Here is a 14637-nt window from a genome sequence, read left to right as displayed (position 1 = left end):
GAATACTATTCAGCAATAAAAAGAATGAAGTATGGATACATGCTATGCCATGGACAAACCTTGAGAACAGTATGCTGAGCAAAAGAAGCCAGACAAAAGGAGACACATCATGGGATTCTACGTATATGAAACGTCCAGAAAAGGCAAATCCAGAGACAGAAAGTAGATTAGGGCTGCCACAGGGGGAGTGGGAAATGGGGAGCGACTGCTAATGGGGTGGGATTTCTTTGGGGGATGATAAGAATGTTCTGGAATTAAATAGTGGTGAGGACTGTACACCATGAATATGCTGCTATGAGCAGTACCTGTTTAAATGGCTAAAATGGTGAATTTTATGTTATGTGAATTTTATCTCAAAAAGAAAAAATCTGCTAAAAAAAATACCAATTTGTTGAACTCTATGCCCCTGGAACATTACTGTAGTGATTACAACCACAGACTTTGAATATAGACATCCTGGATTCGAATCCACGCTCCCCATATAAGAGCTGTGTGTCTTGGGTGAAGGTGACATTACTTCACCTGAGCTTTCCTTACATCACCTGTAAACACGGGGCTAATAGTTCCTGCCTAAGATTATAATGAGAATTAAAGTAGATCATATGTAAAAAGCACTCAGAACAGAGTCCAGAACATAACTGCTCCATAAACCTTGGCTATTAGCCACTATAATTCAGTGTTCAACGTCAGCTCTTGTCTATTTGTAGTGCTCAGGGTTAAAACTGAGAGCTGGCTTTATGCAAAAGACTCCACTAAGTGCTTTATTCCCACCATCGTACTTGCCCTCTCATCAACCTTACGAGGCAGAGTTTTAATCGTTCCCAGTTTACAGACGGGGAAACTGAGGCTTGCCGAGGTAAAGAGAAGAATTGGGCTGTGGGAATTCAGATCAAGGTCTACCAAAGTCCTGAGCCCTGGCTGGCGACGCCCACTGTAAGACCCCCAGGCAGGCATCTTGCTAGCATCACCGAGAGGGCCGCTGAGTTTGGCTTCAAGCGCCGGTCTGTGTCTGGGCTGCACGTTCATTTGGAACAGCGACAGCCTCACTGGTCTCCAGAACCCTTCCCCTCCAGCACCGGGCAGGGCCGAACAAATGACCGCCGCTGGGGAACTGGTGGGGCCCTTTTTCCAAGAGCTCCCTTATTCTGAATTACTTCTACTTCAGAACAAAGACGACGACAACGAATCCCACTCAGACCAAGTCCTTTGGAAACGACAATAAAGAAGCACAAAGGGGTGATCTTCAGAGCCTCGTGCGGAGCACCTGGGTCAGGTCTGGGAAAGAGTGGGACCCGCGCTCGGGGTGGCTGGGGCCCCAGGTCGGCCGGGTCCTGGGGGAGGGGCGGGCCCAGAAAAGGGAGTCCTGTGTGGGTGCAACGCCGGGATGGAGCTGTGGAAGGGGCGCTCTTGGGGGACACTCTGGAAGGAGGGAAGCTGGGGGCGGGGTCCGAGGGAAGGGAGGGACGAAAGGGTCCGGGAGGCCTGGGTGTCTCGGCGCTGAGGGCACTAGTCCAGGGGGGCGTGGTGGGGCGCAGAAGGAGGCGCCGGGCCGAAGTCCCAGTGGGCGCCGAGGGAAACCAGGAGGGTCTGGGGCCCAGGGCCTGGCGTGGGGGGCGCGGTACCTGCAGAGGCGACGCAGTCTCGGAGCCGGTCCCACCAAAGACGCTCGGCCACCACCCCGTCGCCGCCGCCGCAGCTACAACGAGCCGCGCGCCCACGTGACCCGCGCACGCGCTGTGGGCGGGACCGTTGCGGGACCCGCCCCCCGGCGTCCCGAGTGCGCGTGCGCAGTGGTTGCCGTGGGGACCAGGGAAGCGTATGCCTGCCAACGACGCACACGCAGACGCAGAGTGCCCTGGCGGGCTGGGTCACGTAGTGATCCCACACAACCGGGCTTCCCCACTGCTACGGGGTGTTCAGTGTTTCAGGAATAAACATGAACCGCGACGCCTCGGAGCCCGTGGCGGACGGGGGAGCGGAACAGGACTGCGCGCGGGAGCCGGGCTTGGAGCCAGCCGTGGAGGAGTCGGCGGGTGACCACGGGAACGCAGGCCAAGGGGGCCGCAAGGAAGGTGCAGACAGCCGCCCCAGGGAGGCGAGGGGGGCGACGGCCTGCGCCCAGCACCACACCCCTAGTCTTCACAGCCAGCAGTAATAGTAATAATAATAATGGCGGCCGACACTTACTAAACGATGCGTGCCGTGCGCTCACTGCATTCGAACCATACACCCTCCCTCTGCGGTAGGCACTCCTCTCCCCGTTTCATACAGATGAGGAACCTGGAACTTAAAGAGGTTATAGAACTTTCTCCAAACAGATTACCCTCAGCCAGTCAATGACAGAACAGACTCACGCCTGGACAGTCTGACTCCAGAGCCCAAGCCCTCACTGAACACACCATTCTCCCCACCGCCCAACTTTTTAATGTTTTGAATGTTTCCCTTTATTGCCGTCACCATGCAAGATCAAAGGCTCTCTCCCCCTCTAGATGGCAAGCTATGTCAGGGCAGGACATCCTGATTGAACTGGCAGTGTCCGGTCCAGTGTCTGATCTGTGGTAGACAGAGTGAATGACGAGCTGGTTCTTCTGAGGTGACTCCTCACCAAAGTTTTCCGGAATGGGCTTAGAAAACAGCCTCCCCTCCTGCTTGGCTTGGACTGTAAGGGAAACTTTTTAGGAGCTGGTAAAGAAACTACTTGATGTGTGTCTCATGTTTTGAACCCAGCCAACAAATATATCGTGAGCATTGACTGTCCAGGCAAGCCCTGTAAGAGTTGCTGTAGGGAAGCCATGTTGCTCTGAGCACAGACACAGGTTTGAAGCCACTCCTGCTGGGTTCACGCTACCGTTCTGCAACTTGCCGGTTTTATGGCTGTTTGCCCAGAGCTTAAGCTCTCTATAGGGCAGTCTCCTCTTTTGCAAGCGAGATAGTTATAATTAGAGTGTCTGGCATACATTGGGCCAGTAATAAATAGCAGTTCTTGTTATTAATAAAACCAATCAATTATTATGTATATTGAGCATCTAGTCTTTATTCCGCAAACCTTTATCTGGTGCCTCTGGTGGCTAGGCAGTATATGCAGTGGGAAATAGGAAATTATAAGATACAGTCCCATACACGGAGTGTTTAATCTCATTCGGTAGTCCACAGGGACACCCAGAGAGCAGCAGCAAACAGCCCTTAAGATCAAGTGCATTTGAATCAGCCAATTTTAATTGACCTTTAAAAAAAAATAAGTGCATTTGAGCGTGTTCATTTTCTTTCTACCAAAGATATTCCCATAATTTTTGTTTCTTCTTGTGTGTTTTTTGAGAGCTTTTTTTAAATTGAAGTATAGTTGACTTATAATATTAGTTTAGGTGTACAACGTAATGAGTCAAAATTTTTATAGATTATATTCCATTTACAGTTACTATAAAATATTGGCTGTATTCCCTTTGCTGTACAATACACCCTTGTAGCTTATTTATTTTATAGATGGTAGTTTATATTTCTTAATCCCCTACCTCTATCTTGCTCCTCCCTCCTGTTTGGAGAACTTTTTTAAAAGAACAGAGAACATTATAACAAACACCCATGTATCACCACCAAGAATTGAAAATGATTAGCATGTTAATCATATGTACTTCAAGTCTTTTTTTTTTTTTTTTTTTTTTTTTGCGGTACGCGGGCCTCTCACTGCTGCGGCCTCTCCCGTTGCGGAGCACAGGCTCCGGATGCGCAGGCTCAGCGGCCATGGCTCACGGGCCCAGCCGCTCCGTGGCATGTGGGATCTTCCCGGACCGGGGCACGAACCCATGTCCCCTGCATCGGCAGGCGGACTCTCTATCACTGCGCCACCAGGGAAGCCCCCTCAAGTCTTTTTTTAAAGAAATAAAGCATTTCAGATAAATTTGATGTTTTTTGCCTTACCCCACCTCTACTCCTAGCCCCATTCCCTTCTCCCCACCTCCAGAATTTTGTGTGGGTTCTTTCAATCTCATCTGCCTCTCTCTCTTCCTATCCTATCTATCTACCTATCTACCTGTCTATCTAAAATGTGTCCTTAAACAATGCACTGCATAGGTTTGTGTGGGTTTGATTTATGTAAATGATATCCTGTGCTCATTACGAAACTTGCTTTTTTCACTCCGTATGTGTTTCTGAGAATTATCCATATTGATTGACATAGCTCCAGTGCATTCTATTCCAAGGCAGAATAATAATCTGTTGCTTTATTGAACCAGTCCCTATGGATGGACATTTGCATTAATAGGTTTTGGCTGTTACAAGTAATGCAGAAGTGAATATCTTCGCACACGTCTCCGTGTCCACCTGTACAAGAGGTTTCATCAAAGATATGCCTAGAAGTGAAATTTTCATAGTCCTTATCAGTGCTTTAAAAATCACCGTGATACATTTAAAGAGTACCAGTTCCATGCTAAAAGCAGACAGTTATTCATCAAGTTGAAATTGGGGGACATTTTTTATACATTTCTCGATCTCTATAGAACCAATCTCTTTATTTTACAGAAATTAATGACCCTAAGGAAACATGCGTAGGTCCTTCGGACACTTCCTACCTCAGCGAGCAGAAACACAGTGGTGATAGCTGGTCAGAGGGTCACTTAGCACAGCAAAGAGATGACAAAGAGGATCGTGGCCCCAGGTACGTGGGTGTGCTCTTGCCACTCAGCACGACGCGTTTACCCACTAAGGTGGATGTTACAATCACCCCTTTGTCCAGATAAGGAAGTTGAGGCTCACAGAGATTAAATAGTCGGCCCCACGTCTGAGGATTAGTGGCAGAGGCAGGAGGGCGTCGCTCTGTGGCTTAACTAACCACAATCTATACAACTTGAATGCTGGACCTGGAGAGAGAGAAACATTAGTAGTTCTTGATGACACAAAGGTATTTCTATTAGAACACACTTTGCAGTTTTTGAGAAGGCCGAAAGTCACAATACTGGACGAGGCCCTGAAAGCTATAAACAAAGTCATCGGGCATATAGAATATTCTGGAATTTGTGGACGGAATGGGTGTGGCAAAGAATTTATGGGATATATTTTACAGCTGACAAATTGAAATAACTTTCTTGTTCATGTTTTTCATTCCACAGAATGACTAAAAATTTTCTGCGAAAACTATGCAAGCAGCATAAGCTTTATATCACCCCAGCGCTGAACGATGCGCTGTACCTACACTATAAAGGTAAGCGTCTGGTGGAGGCGCGACCTCATGTCAGGTGGAAAGACTCCAGTGGTGTTAAGAATTACTTGCAGGGATCATCTGGTGTTCTTAACTTATATTTAAGTAGAAATTTCAGAGTTTAGTGGAGATGCATGGAAAAGCAATAATATTTCTTTGAAGAAAAAGTCTTACGTGACTGGAGTTAATACGGGTTCAAGGGAAACACATTGGTATCTTTTATTTATATTTGCTAAAGGACTCATACTTTTTCGAGCCAGTAGCTACTTGTAAATACTTTGGGCCTGGGAGGGTTACGTTGTGAAGGACTGTGTCGGTGTCCCGTATCACACATAAACTTAAGTTCAGGTTCATAGACAGGGCTATTCTAGCAATGAGGAACCAGAGTGAGAACTCCCAACCTCGTGCTGAACTTGGGATGGCCACCCTGCTTCATCAGACCATCTTTATGTTCATTTGTTCAGTAAATGTTTACTGAGAGCCTTCTGTGTGCCTGGCAAGTGCTGAAGATACAGAGACGGATACGGTAAAGATGCTTTGGTGTCTTGGGGGACAGGGCGGCCACTGTGAGAAGGTTCACGCTGTGCCTGGGAGATTCACGGAGGGCTCCAGCAGCACAACTACTCTAAAGGTGTGGAACGACCCCTAACTGGTCTCCTCACCTCCACATTGCCCCCCCAAAATCCTCCACCCAATATCTTGGTGTAACAGTGATGAGATGACTTAGGGGGGCAGACCCCAGAGGACCAATATTTAAGAGGTGGGAAGAAGAAGAAGACCCAGTGGGTTAGACCAAGTAGAAAGAATCAGAGAGGTAGAAGAATTAGGAGAGAGATATGCCTATATTATCTACTGCTGCCTAACAAATTACCCCCAAACTTACCAACTTAAAAAATTATCATTATTTGATACTGTTTCTGAGGGTCAGGAATCTGGGAATGACTTAGCTGGGTGGTTCTGCCTCATCGTTGCTATTACCCTTTTTTAATAAAAACTTTTGGTTAAAACTTTTCAGGCAACAAAACAAATGACTTTGAAAAAGTTTTGGTAATAGCAGGTGCACTGTGAATTACAAATCTATAATGAGTCACTCAAGGAAACAAAAATGTTTGTTCTCCTCACCTTACATGTGGCTCATAAAACTGAAAAATACCGTCAAACCAGACCCGAAGTTTGGACTGGCTTCAGGCACAGCTGTATCCATCCTGGTGCTCACCGCATCTCTTCACGAGGCTGTTTCTCCCCTTTCCTTGGCCCTGCTTTCCCTTGTGCTCATTCATTTCAGGCAGGTCGCCCCTCACTTCTCCCCACTCCCAGGCGAGAAGGGAAGGTGGCTCCTTCAGTGTTAGGCTCCACCCTTCCAGGCTGGCAATTCTAGCAGAAAGTTACCTCTTTCCAATGGAGCCAGCAAAGTTCCCCGGGATTCATGAAGGTTGGCTCCACTCGGCTAAGCGTGACCAGCTCCCTGCAGAGAGCCATGGGGTAGTATCAGGACAGGGATGTCCCTCCAAAGAGGCAGTGGTGTAACTGAGGAAGGACATGTGGATGCTGGGCAGATAGGCAGAAAAGAGGGTGACCCCTGTGCCTCTGAGTGTGTAGAAGCTTAACCGACTCCCCCTTCCTCCCCACTAGGCTTTGACCGCATCGAGAACTTGGAAGAGTACACAGGGCTGCGTTGTCTCTGGCTGGAGTGCAACGGAATACAGAAAATCGAGAACCTAGAGGCCCAAACGGAACTGCGATGCCTCTTCTTGCAAGTGAACTTGCTCCATAAGATCGAGAACCTAGAACCTCTGCAGAAACTGGATGCTCTCAACATCAGCAACAATTACATCAAGACCATTGAAAACCTCTGTAAGAAGGCCCTGACGTGGCGGGGCGGGATGGGGTGGGGCGTCCACTAGGCACCCACATCCACCACCGTTTCCTAGCGGAGGTTCTTAACATTCTTTTCCACCTGTGTCGCTTACTTCTGCCCACCTCCCCTTCCAGCCTGCCTGCCGGTCCTCAACACACTCCAGATGGCCCACAACCACTTAGAGACCGTGGAAGACGTTCAGCATCTCAAGGAATGTTTGAAACTCTGTGTCCTTGACCTTTCCCACAACCAGCTGAGTGACCCAGAGATCCTGAGCATTCTCGAGAGCATGCCCAACCTGGTAAAACACACACACGCACACAACTTGCGTTATCTTGTGTTCTGTAGACAGCAGATCTCTTTTCTCTTTCCCCTCCCTCCCTTCCCCCTTCCTTTCTCCCTGCTTTCTTCACACCCATCACACTTTTTTTTCTTCTCTGTATTTTTAGCTGGAGTGTTTTCAATGCCAGATGCTGTATCGTTTCACCCACAAATATTTCAGTGCGTATTCTTGACAGATAAGGACTTTTTAAAAGCATCATGACAATACTATTATTATATCTAAAATATTATCAGAAGGACGGTTAATAACCAGTCCATATTCAGTGTTCCCCATTTGTCTCAAAAATGTGCTTTGACTGTTGGGTTTTGCAAATCCAAACCAGATCCACACATCACGTTTGGATTACGCATCTCTCAAATCTCTTGATCTATCACAGTCTCCCCTTGGCTGTTCACACACACACACACACACACACACACACACACACACACACACACCATAAATCTGTCGAAGAAACCGGGTCCCTCCTCTGGTTGTCAGCCACATCCTGGATTCAGCTGACTGCATCCTCATGGTGTGGTTTAACGTGTTCTGCTGTCCCCAGTATCTCTTGTAAAATGATGGTGGAGCCAGAGACCTGATCAGATATAGGCTCAGAATCTAACTTTGAGGTTTGCTGTTGCATCAGTCAGGGCACCTGTAAGTCTGGTCGCCTCTCGTTTTGTAACTTTCAGCTTGATTCGTGGGTTTGGCTGCTGGCAACCAGATCCAGCCTTCATGAAGTCCCTCACCCCCTTCCCCTGATCGTTTCTGCAGCTCCCGAAGCATGTTGCCTCCATGTGTGATTTCATTAGGAGTCACACAGTGACCGTATTCTAAGTCTCTTATTCCTTCTGCACCTATTAGCTGGAATGCTTCCACAAAGAGCAGTTTTGCTCATCCATTCATGCCTCCCTAATATAAAGTCCATATAGAAAAGGCTGGGATAGGGACTTCCCTGGTGGCGCAGTGGGTAAGACTCCGTGCTCCCAATGCAGGGGGCCTGGGTTCGATCCCTGGTCAGGGAACTGGATCCCACATGCATGCCGCAACTAAGAGTTCACATGCCACAGCTAAGGAGCCAGTGAGCTGCAACTAAGGAGCCCGTGAGCCACAGCCACCTGCCACAACTAAGACCCAGTGCAACCGAATAAATAAATATTTTTAAAAAAAGAAGAAAAAGCTAGGATAAATGCTTGTTTTTTTTTTCTTTTTATGTATTCCTTTTCAGAGAAATGTGTCAAGAACGTAGGAACCTGTAAAGGTGACAATGAGGTTGAACCTCTAAAGGTTCACGTTATCATCGTGAACACAAAGATTTATAGATACAGTATTTGATATGACTTAACCCTTGCTGTCATTTTAATTTGGGGTGATTGAATGGTCCCATCTTCTGGCCTGTGGCAACCCCTCCAGGCAGCTCCTGTGTCCTTTGGACTCCACTCCAGCAGCCTTTGATGACTTCCTTGCTTTTTAGTGTATATGTGTTGTCATGTGAACTAGGAAAAAATATTCCAAATAGCACACAACAAACTTGAGTTCACTGTTTACTGCTTAGGGTATGGATAAGAAGGAAAAAGTAAGTCCATTTAAAGAAAAACAGTGAGCAAACCATAGTTCAGGAACAATCTGTAGGGCTTCCCTGGTGGCGCAATGGTTGAGAGTCCGCCTGCTGATGCAGGGGACACGGGTCCGTGCCCCAGTCTGGGAAGATCCCACATGCCGCGGAGCGGCTGGGCCCGTGAGCCATGGCCGCTGAGCCTGCGCGTCCGGAGCCTGTGCTCCGCAACGGGAGAGGCCACAGCAGTGAGAGGCCCGCGTACCGCAAAAAAAAAAACAACAAAAAAACCCCAAAAAACCAGTCTGTAGAGCAGACTGTCACCAAGGACGACTTTAGAATCTATATCGTCACCAGTACATGGTGATGATATAGAGCTGTATCATGATACCATTGTTTGGCCTGGCTGCCGTAACAAAGTACCAGACTGAGTGGCTTAAACAACAGAAATTTATTTTCTCATGATTCTGGAGGCTAGAAGTCCGAGATCAAGGTGTCAGCAGGGTTGGTTTCTCCTGAGGCCTCTCTCCTTGGCATGTAGGTGGCCATCTTCTCCCTGGGTCCTCATATGGCCTTCTCGGTGTGTGTCTCTGTGTCCTAATCTCTTCTTACAAGGACCTATTGGATCATGCCCCACCCTAATGACATCATTTAATCTTAATCACCTCTTCAAAGACTCTGTCTCCAAATACAGTCACATTCTGAGGCGCTGGGGGTTAGGACTTTAGCATATAAGTTTGCTGGGGGGAAGCAATTCAACCCATAACAAGAACAGTCAGCCTCGTGGTGGTTTTGTGATGGCTTTTACATTCTCCCTACACACGCAGCCCTTTAGTCCCTGCCCCTGGGGCACATCGCTCCCCCGACTCAGCCCCACAGAACAGGTCACTTGAACCAGTATATTTATTTTCCTGAACAAGAAAAATCACTTTGGATATGAAAAACATTTCACCAGTTCAGGCAAACTGATGTTAAATGTTTCACCCACATGTCACCTTGACCATTCACCTTCTTGAGTTTCATCGGCAGGAGGGGAGGTGACAGTATTTAAAGAGGGGTGGGGACGGCGCACTGGCACTGCTGTGTCGCTTTCCCTTTCCTGGTCCCGACTTGACATCCAGAAGACCTATAAGCTTGGCAGTAGATAAGCAGGCACTTTGCATCCTATGCCCTCAGTCACCACTTCTTATCTGTCTAGCTGCTGTGTACATTTTCTTAAAATGGGTCCTGGCTGGGAAGGACAGAAAATGATCAATTGGAGATTAATTTCAGTAAAAGAGATTGGGCCAGCAAAACTAATGCAATCACTGCCCTCGGGTAAAGGCCTCAGGAAGTGTTTTCCAGTATTGTTCTGGAAGGACAATGAGATTTAGGATCTGAAGTTCAAGTGTAATAGAAGAAAGGGCTGCCCAGTTCTCGGGACAGTTCTGATGGCACAGAAACAACGAAAGCCTCTGCCTTCTCTGATATGGTCTTCGTGATTTGATGTAAACACTCCCTGTTTATTTATTTTCAGAGCACTGCACATATTAAATGTTTTAATCGCATCCATTTTTCAGTGATTAATGTGGTTCTGCCTGTGTGCTTCCAGCGTGTACTGAATTTGATGGGAAACCCAGTGATTAGGAACATCCCGAATTATCGACGGACACTCACTGTACGACTAAAACATTTAACATACCTGGATGACAGACCAGTTTTTCCAAAGGACAGGTAAGGAGACAAAAAGCCTTTTGATCATACTTAATAGTTGAGCATACTCAATATTAAACTTTTAAAATTTTCTGATTTTTGAGCATTTCCACACATCATTAAATATTTCAGTTAAATAGGTTTAATGGCTTACATGATTGTTTTTAATAGGAAATTCCCTGTTTTTGAGCACTTATTCATAGATTTTTCATAATCCTTTGATAATTATCCTTCTATATAAGCCTCTGATCTCATGGCCGGTTATTTCCTTAGGATGGAACCCTGAGTTGTATTATTGGATTAAAGATAAAGACTGTGGTTTGAGACTTTTAAAAGGTGTTTTTAAATATTTTCTAATTGTTTTCTAGAATGTTTGTATCAACTTATAACTTCCGCAGACACAGCCATGTAAAAAAACAAAACAAAACCTTTGCCAGGCCAATTGATGAGTGAAGGTGGTACCTCGCTTTATTTATTTATTTAATTTTTATTCATTTATTTATTTATTTTTTGGCTGCATTGGGTCTTTGTTGCTGCGTGCGGGCTTTCTCTAGTTGCGGTGAGCAGGGGCTACTCTTCATTGCGGTGTGTGGGCTTCTCATTGCAGCGTCTTCTCTTGTTGCAGAGCACGGGCTCTAGCACAAGGGCTTCAGTAGTTGTGGCGCATGGGCTTAGTTGCTCCACGGCACGTGGGATCTTCCCAGACCAGGGCTCGAACCCGTGTCCCCTGCATTGGCAGGCAGATTCTTAACCACTGCGCCACCAGGGAAGTCCCAGTACCTCGTTTTAAATTTGCATTTTTGGGTAACTGATGAAGTTGGTCATTTTTACTACCTTTGTTGGGCATTTGTGTTTCCTTCTCTATAAGTATTGCATTCATGACTTCTTCCTAGTTTCCTTTTGGGGGGATGCTTTTTCTTACTGATTCATAAGAGCTCTTTGCATATCAAGAATATCGAACCTGGGACTGCCATGTATATCATCACTGCTTTTTTTTTTTTTTTTTTTTTTTTGCGGTACGCGGGCCTCTTACTGCTGTGGCCTCTCCCATTGCGGAGCACAGTCTCCGGACGCGCAGGCTCAGCGGCCATGGCTCACGGGCCCAGCCGCTCCGCAGCATGTGGGATCCTCCCGGACCAGGGCACGAACCCGTGTCCCCTGCATCGGCAGGCGGACTCTCAACCCCTGCGCCACCAGGGAAGCCCACTGATTTTTAAGCAGATTTTTAAGGTTCACCCACATTGCAGCCAGTGTCAGTAAATACTTCCAAAATAATGCTGTGAAATAACATTCCATTTGGAAAGCCCACATTTTATTTTATTTTATTTTTTTATACAGCAGGCTCTTACTAGTTATCCATTTTATACATATTAGTGTGTATATGTCGATCCCCATCTCCCAATTCATCCCCCCACCGCCCCCCGCCGCTTCCCCCCTTGGTGTCCATATGTTTGTTGTCTACATCTGTGTCTCTATCTCTGCCCTGCAAACTGGTTCGTCTGTACCGCTTTTCTAGATTCCACATATATGCATTAATATACGATATTTGTTTTTCTGTTTTTCTCTTTCTGACTGACTCTTCACTCTGTATGACAGTCTCTAGGTCCATCCACATCTCTACAAATGACCCAATTTCGTTCACTTTTATGGCTGAATAATATTCCATTGTATATATGTACCACATCTTCTTTATCCATTTGTCTGTCGATGGGCATTTAGGTTGCTTCCATGACCCCGCTGTTGTAAATACTGCTGCAATGAATATTGGGGTGCATGTGTCTTTTTGAATTATGGTTTTCTCTGGGTATATGCCCAGTAGTGGGATTGCTGGGTCATATGGTAGTTCGATTTTTCGTTTTTTAAGGAACATTCATACTGTTCTCCATAGTGGCTGTATCAGTTTACATTCCCACCAACAGTGCAAGAGCGTTCCCTTTTCTCCACACCCTCTCCAGCATTTGTTCTTTGTAGATTTTCTGATGAAGCCCATTCTAACTGGTGTGAGGTGATACCTCATTGTAGTTTTGATTTGCATTTCTCTAATAATTAGTTATGTTGAGCACGTTTTCATGTGCCTCTTGGCCATCTGTATGTCTTCTTTGGAGAAATGTCTATTTAGGTCTTCGGACCATTTTTGGATTGGGTTTTTTTTTTTAAATATTGAGCTGCATGAGCTGTTTATATATTTTGGAGATTAATTCTTTGTCTGTTCATTCGTTTGCAAATGTTTTCTCCCATTCTGAGGATTGTCTTCTCGTCTTGTTTATGGTTTCCTTTGCTGTGCAAAAGCTTTTAAATTTCATTAGGTCCCATTTATTTTTGTTTTTACTTCCATTACTGTAGGAGGTGGATCAAAAAAGATCTTGCTTTGATTTATGTCAAAGAATGTTCTTCCTATGTTTTCCTCTAAGAGTTTTACAGTGTCCGGTCTTACATTTAGGTCTCGAATCCATTTTGAGTTTATTTTTGTGTATGGTGTTAGGGGGTGTTCTAATTTCATTCTTTTGCACGTAGCTGTCCAGTTTTCCAGGCACCACTTACTGAAGAGACTGTCTTTTCTCCATTGTATATCCTTGCCTCCTTTGTCATAGATTAGTTGACCATAGGTGCGTGCGTTTATCTCTGGGCTTTCTATCTTGTTCCATTGATCTATGTTTCTGTTTTTGTGCCAGTACCACATTGTCTTGATTACTGTAGCTCTGTAATATAGTCTGAAGTCAGGGAATCTGATTCCTCCAGCTCCGTTTTTCTCTCTCAAGACTGCTTTGGCTATTCAGGGTCTTTTGTGTCTCCATACAGATTTTAAGATTTTTTGTTCTAGTTCTGTAAAAAATGCCATTGGTAATTTGATAGGGATTGCATTGAATCTATAGATTGCTTTGGGTAGTATAGTCATTTTCACAATATTGATCCTTCCAATCCAAGAACATGGTATATGTCTCCATCTGTTGGTATCATCTTTAATTTCTTCCATCAGTGTCTTATGGTTTTCTGCATACAGGGCTTTTGTCTCCCTAGGTAGGTTTATTCCTAGGCATTTTATTCTTTTTGTTACAATGGTAAATGGGAGTGTTTCCTTAAATTCTCTTTCAGATTTTTCATCATTAGTATATAGGAATTCAAGAGATTTCTGTGCATTAATTTTGTATCCTGCTACTTTACCAAATTCATTGATTAGCTCTAGTAGTTTTCTGGTGGCATCTTTAGGATTTTCTATGTATAGTAACATGTCACCTGCAAAGAGTGACAGTTTTACTTCTTCTTTTCCAATTTGTATTCCTTTTATTTCTTTTTCTTCTCTGATTGCCGTGGCTAGGACTTCCAAAACTATGTTGAATAATAGTGGTGAGAGTGGACATCCTTGTCTTGTTCCTGATCTTAGAGGAAATGATTTCAGTTTTTCACCATCGAGAATGTTTGCTGTGGGTTTGTCGTATATGGCCTTTATTATGTTGAGGTACGTTCCCTCTATGCCCACTTTCTGGAGAGTTTTTATCATAAATGGGTGTTGAATTTTGTCAAAAGCTTTTTCTGCATCTATTGAGATGATCATACAGTTTTTCTTCTTCAATTTGTTAATATGGTGTATCACAGTGATTGATTTGCATATACTGAAGAATCCTTGCATCCCTGTGATAAATCCCACTTGATCATGGTGTATGATCCTTTTAATGTGCTGTTGGATTCTGTTTGCTAGTATTTTGTTGAGGATTTTTGCCTCTATATTCATCAGTGATATTGGTCTGCAATTTTCTTTTTTTGTAGTATCTTTGTCTGGTTTTGGTATCAGGGTGATGGTGGCCTCATAGAATGAGTTTGGGAGTGTTCCTTCCTCTGCAATTTTTTGGAAGAGTTTCAGAAGGATGGGTGTTAGCTCTTTTCTAAATATTTGATAGAATTCACCTGTGAAACCATCTGGTCCTGGACTTTTGTTTGTTGGAAGATTTTTAATCACAGTTTCAATTTCATTACTTGTGACTGGTCTGTTCATATTTTCTATTTCTTCCTGGTTCGGT

The 14637-nt window shown here is 45.1% G+C and overlaps 2 protein-coding genes across 7 annotated transcripts in view; one reads left to right on the top strand and one right to left on the bottom strand.

The window, feature by feature from the left end:
• Positions 1-1725, bottom strand: part of HSDL1 (hydroxysteroid dehydrogenase like 1) — a 16973-nt gene extending 15248 nt beyond the window's left edge. The window contains exon 1 of one of the 2 annotated variants that reach the window (XM_033843919.2): positions 1623-1725. The gene's annotated coding sequence lies outside the window, so the exon portion shown is untranslated. The remainder of the gene's footprint in view (positions 1-1622) is intronic. The other variant, XM_033843920.2, reaches the window with a different exon arrangement.
• Positions 1717-14637, top strand: part of DNAAF1 (dynein axonemal assembly factor 1) — a 26425-nt gene continuing 13504 nt past the window's right edge. Inside the window, exons 1-6 of one of the 5 annotated variants that reach the window (XM_033843915.2) lie at positions 1717-2072; positions 4516-4651; positions 5103-5194; positions 6824-7045; positions 7184-7350; positions 10521-10642. In XM_033843915.2, the coding sequence (XP_033699806.1) occupies positions 1937-2072; positions 4516-4651; positions 5103-5194; positions 6824-7045; positions 7184-7350; positions 10521-10642 (875 nt within the window). In that variant the 5' untranslated portion in view covers positions 1717-1936. The remainder of the gene's footprint in view (positions 2073-4515; positions 4652-5102; positions 5195-6823; positions 7046-7183; positions 7351-10520; positions 10643-14637) is intronic. The other 4 variants (XM_019941351.3, XM_033843917.2, XM_033843916.2 and 1 more) reach the window with 4 other exon arrangements.

The sequence above is a fragment of the Tursiops truncatus genome, chromosome 19, assembly GCF_011762595.2.
Source record: "Tursiops truncatus isolate mTurTru1 chromosome 19, mTurTru1.mat.Y, whole genome shotgun sequence".
Lineage (NCBI taxonomy): Eukaryota > Metazoa > Chordata > Mammalia > Artiodactyla > Delphinidae > Tursiops > Tursiops truncatus.
This window is presented reverse-complemented; position numbering and strand designations above follow the sequence as displayed.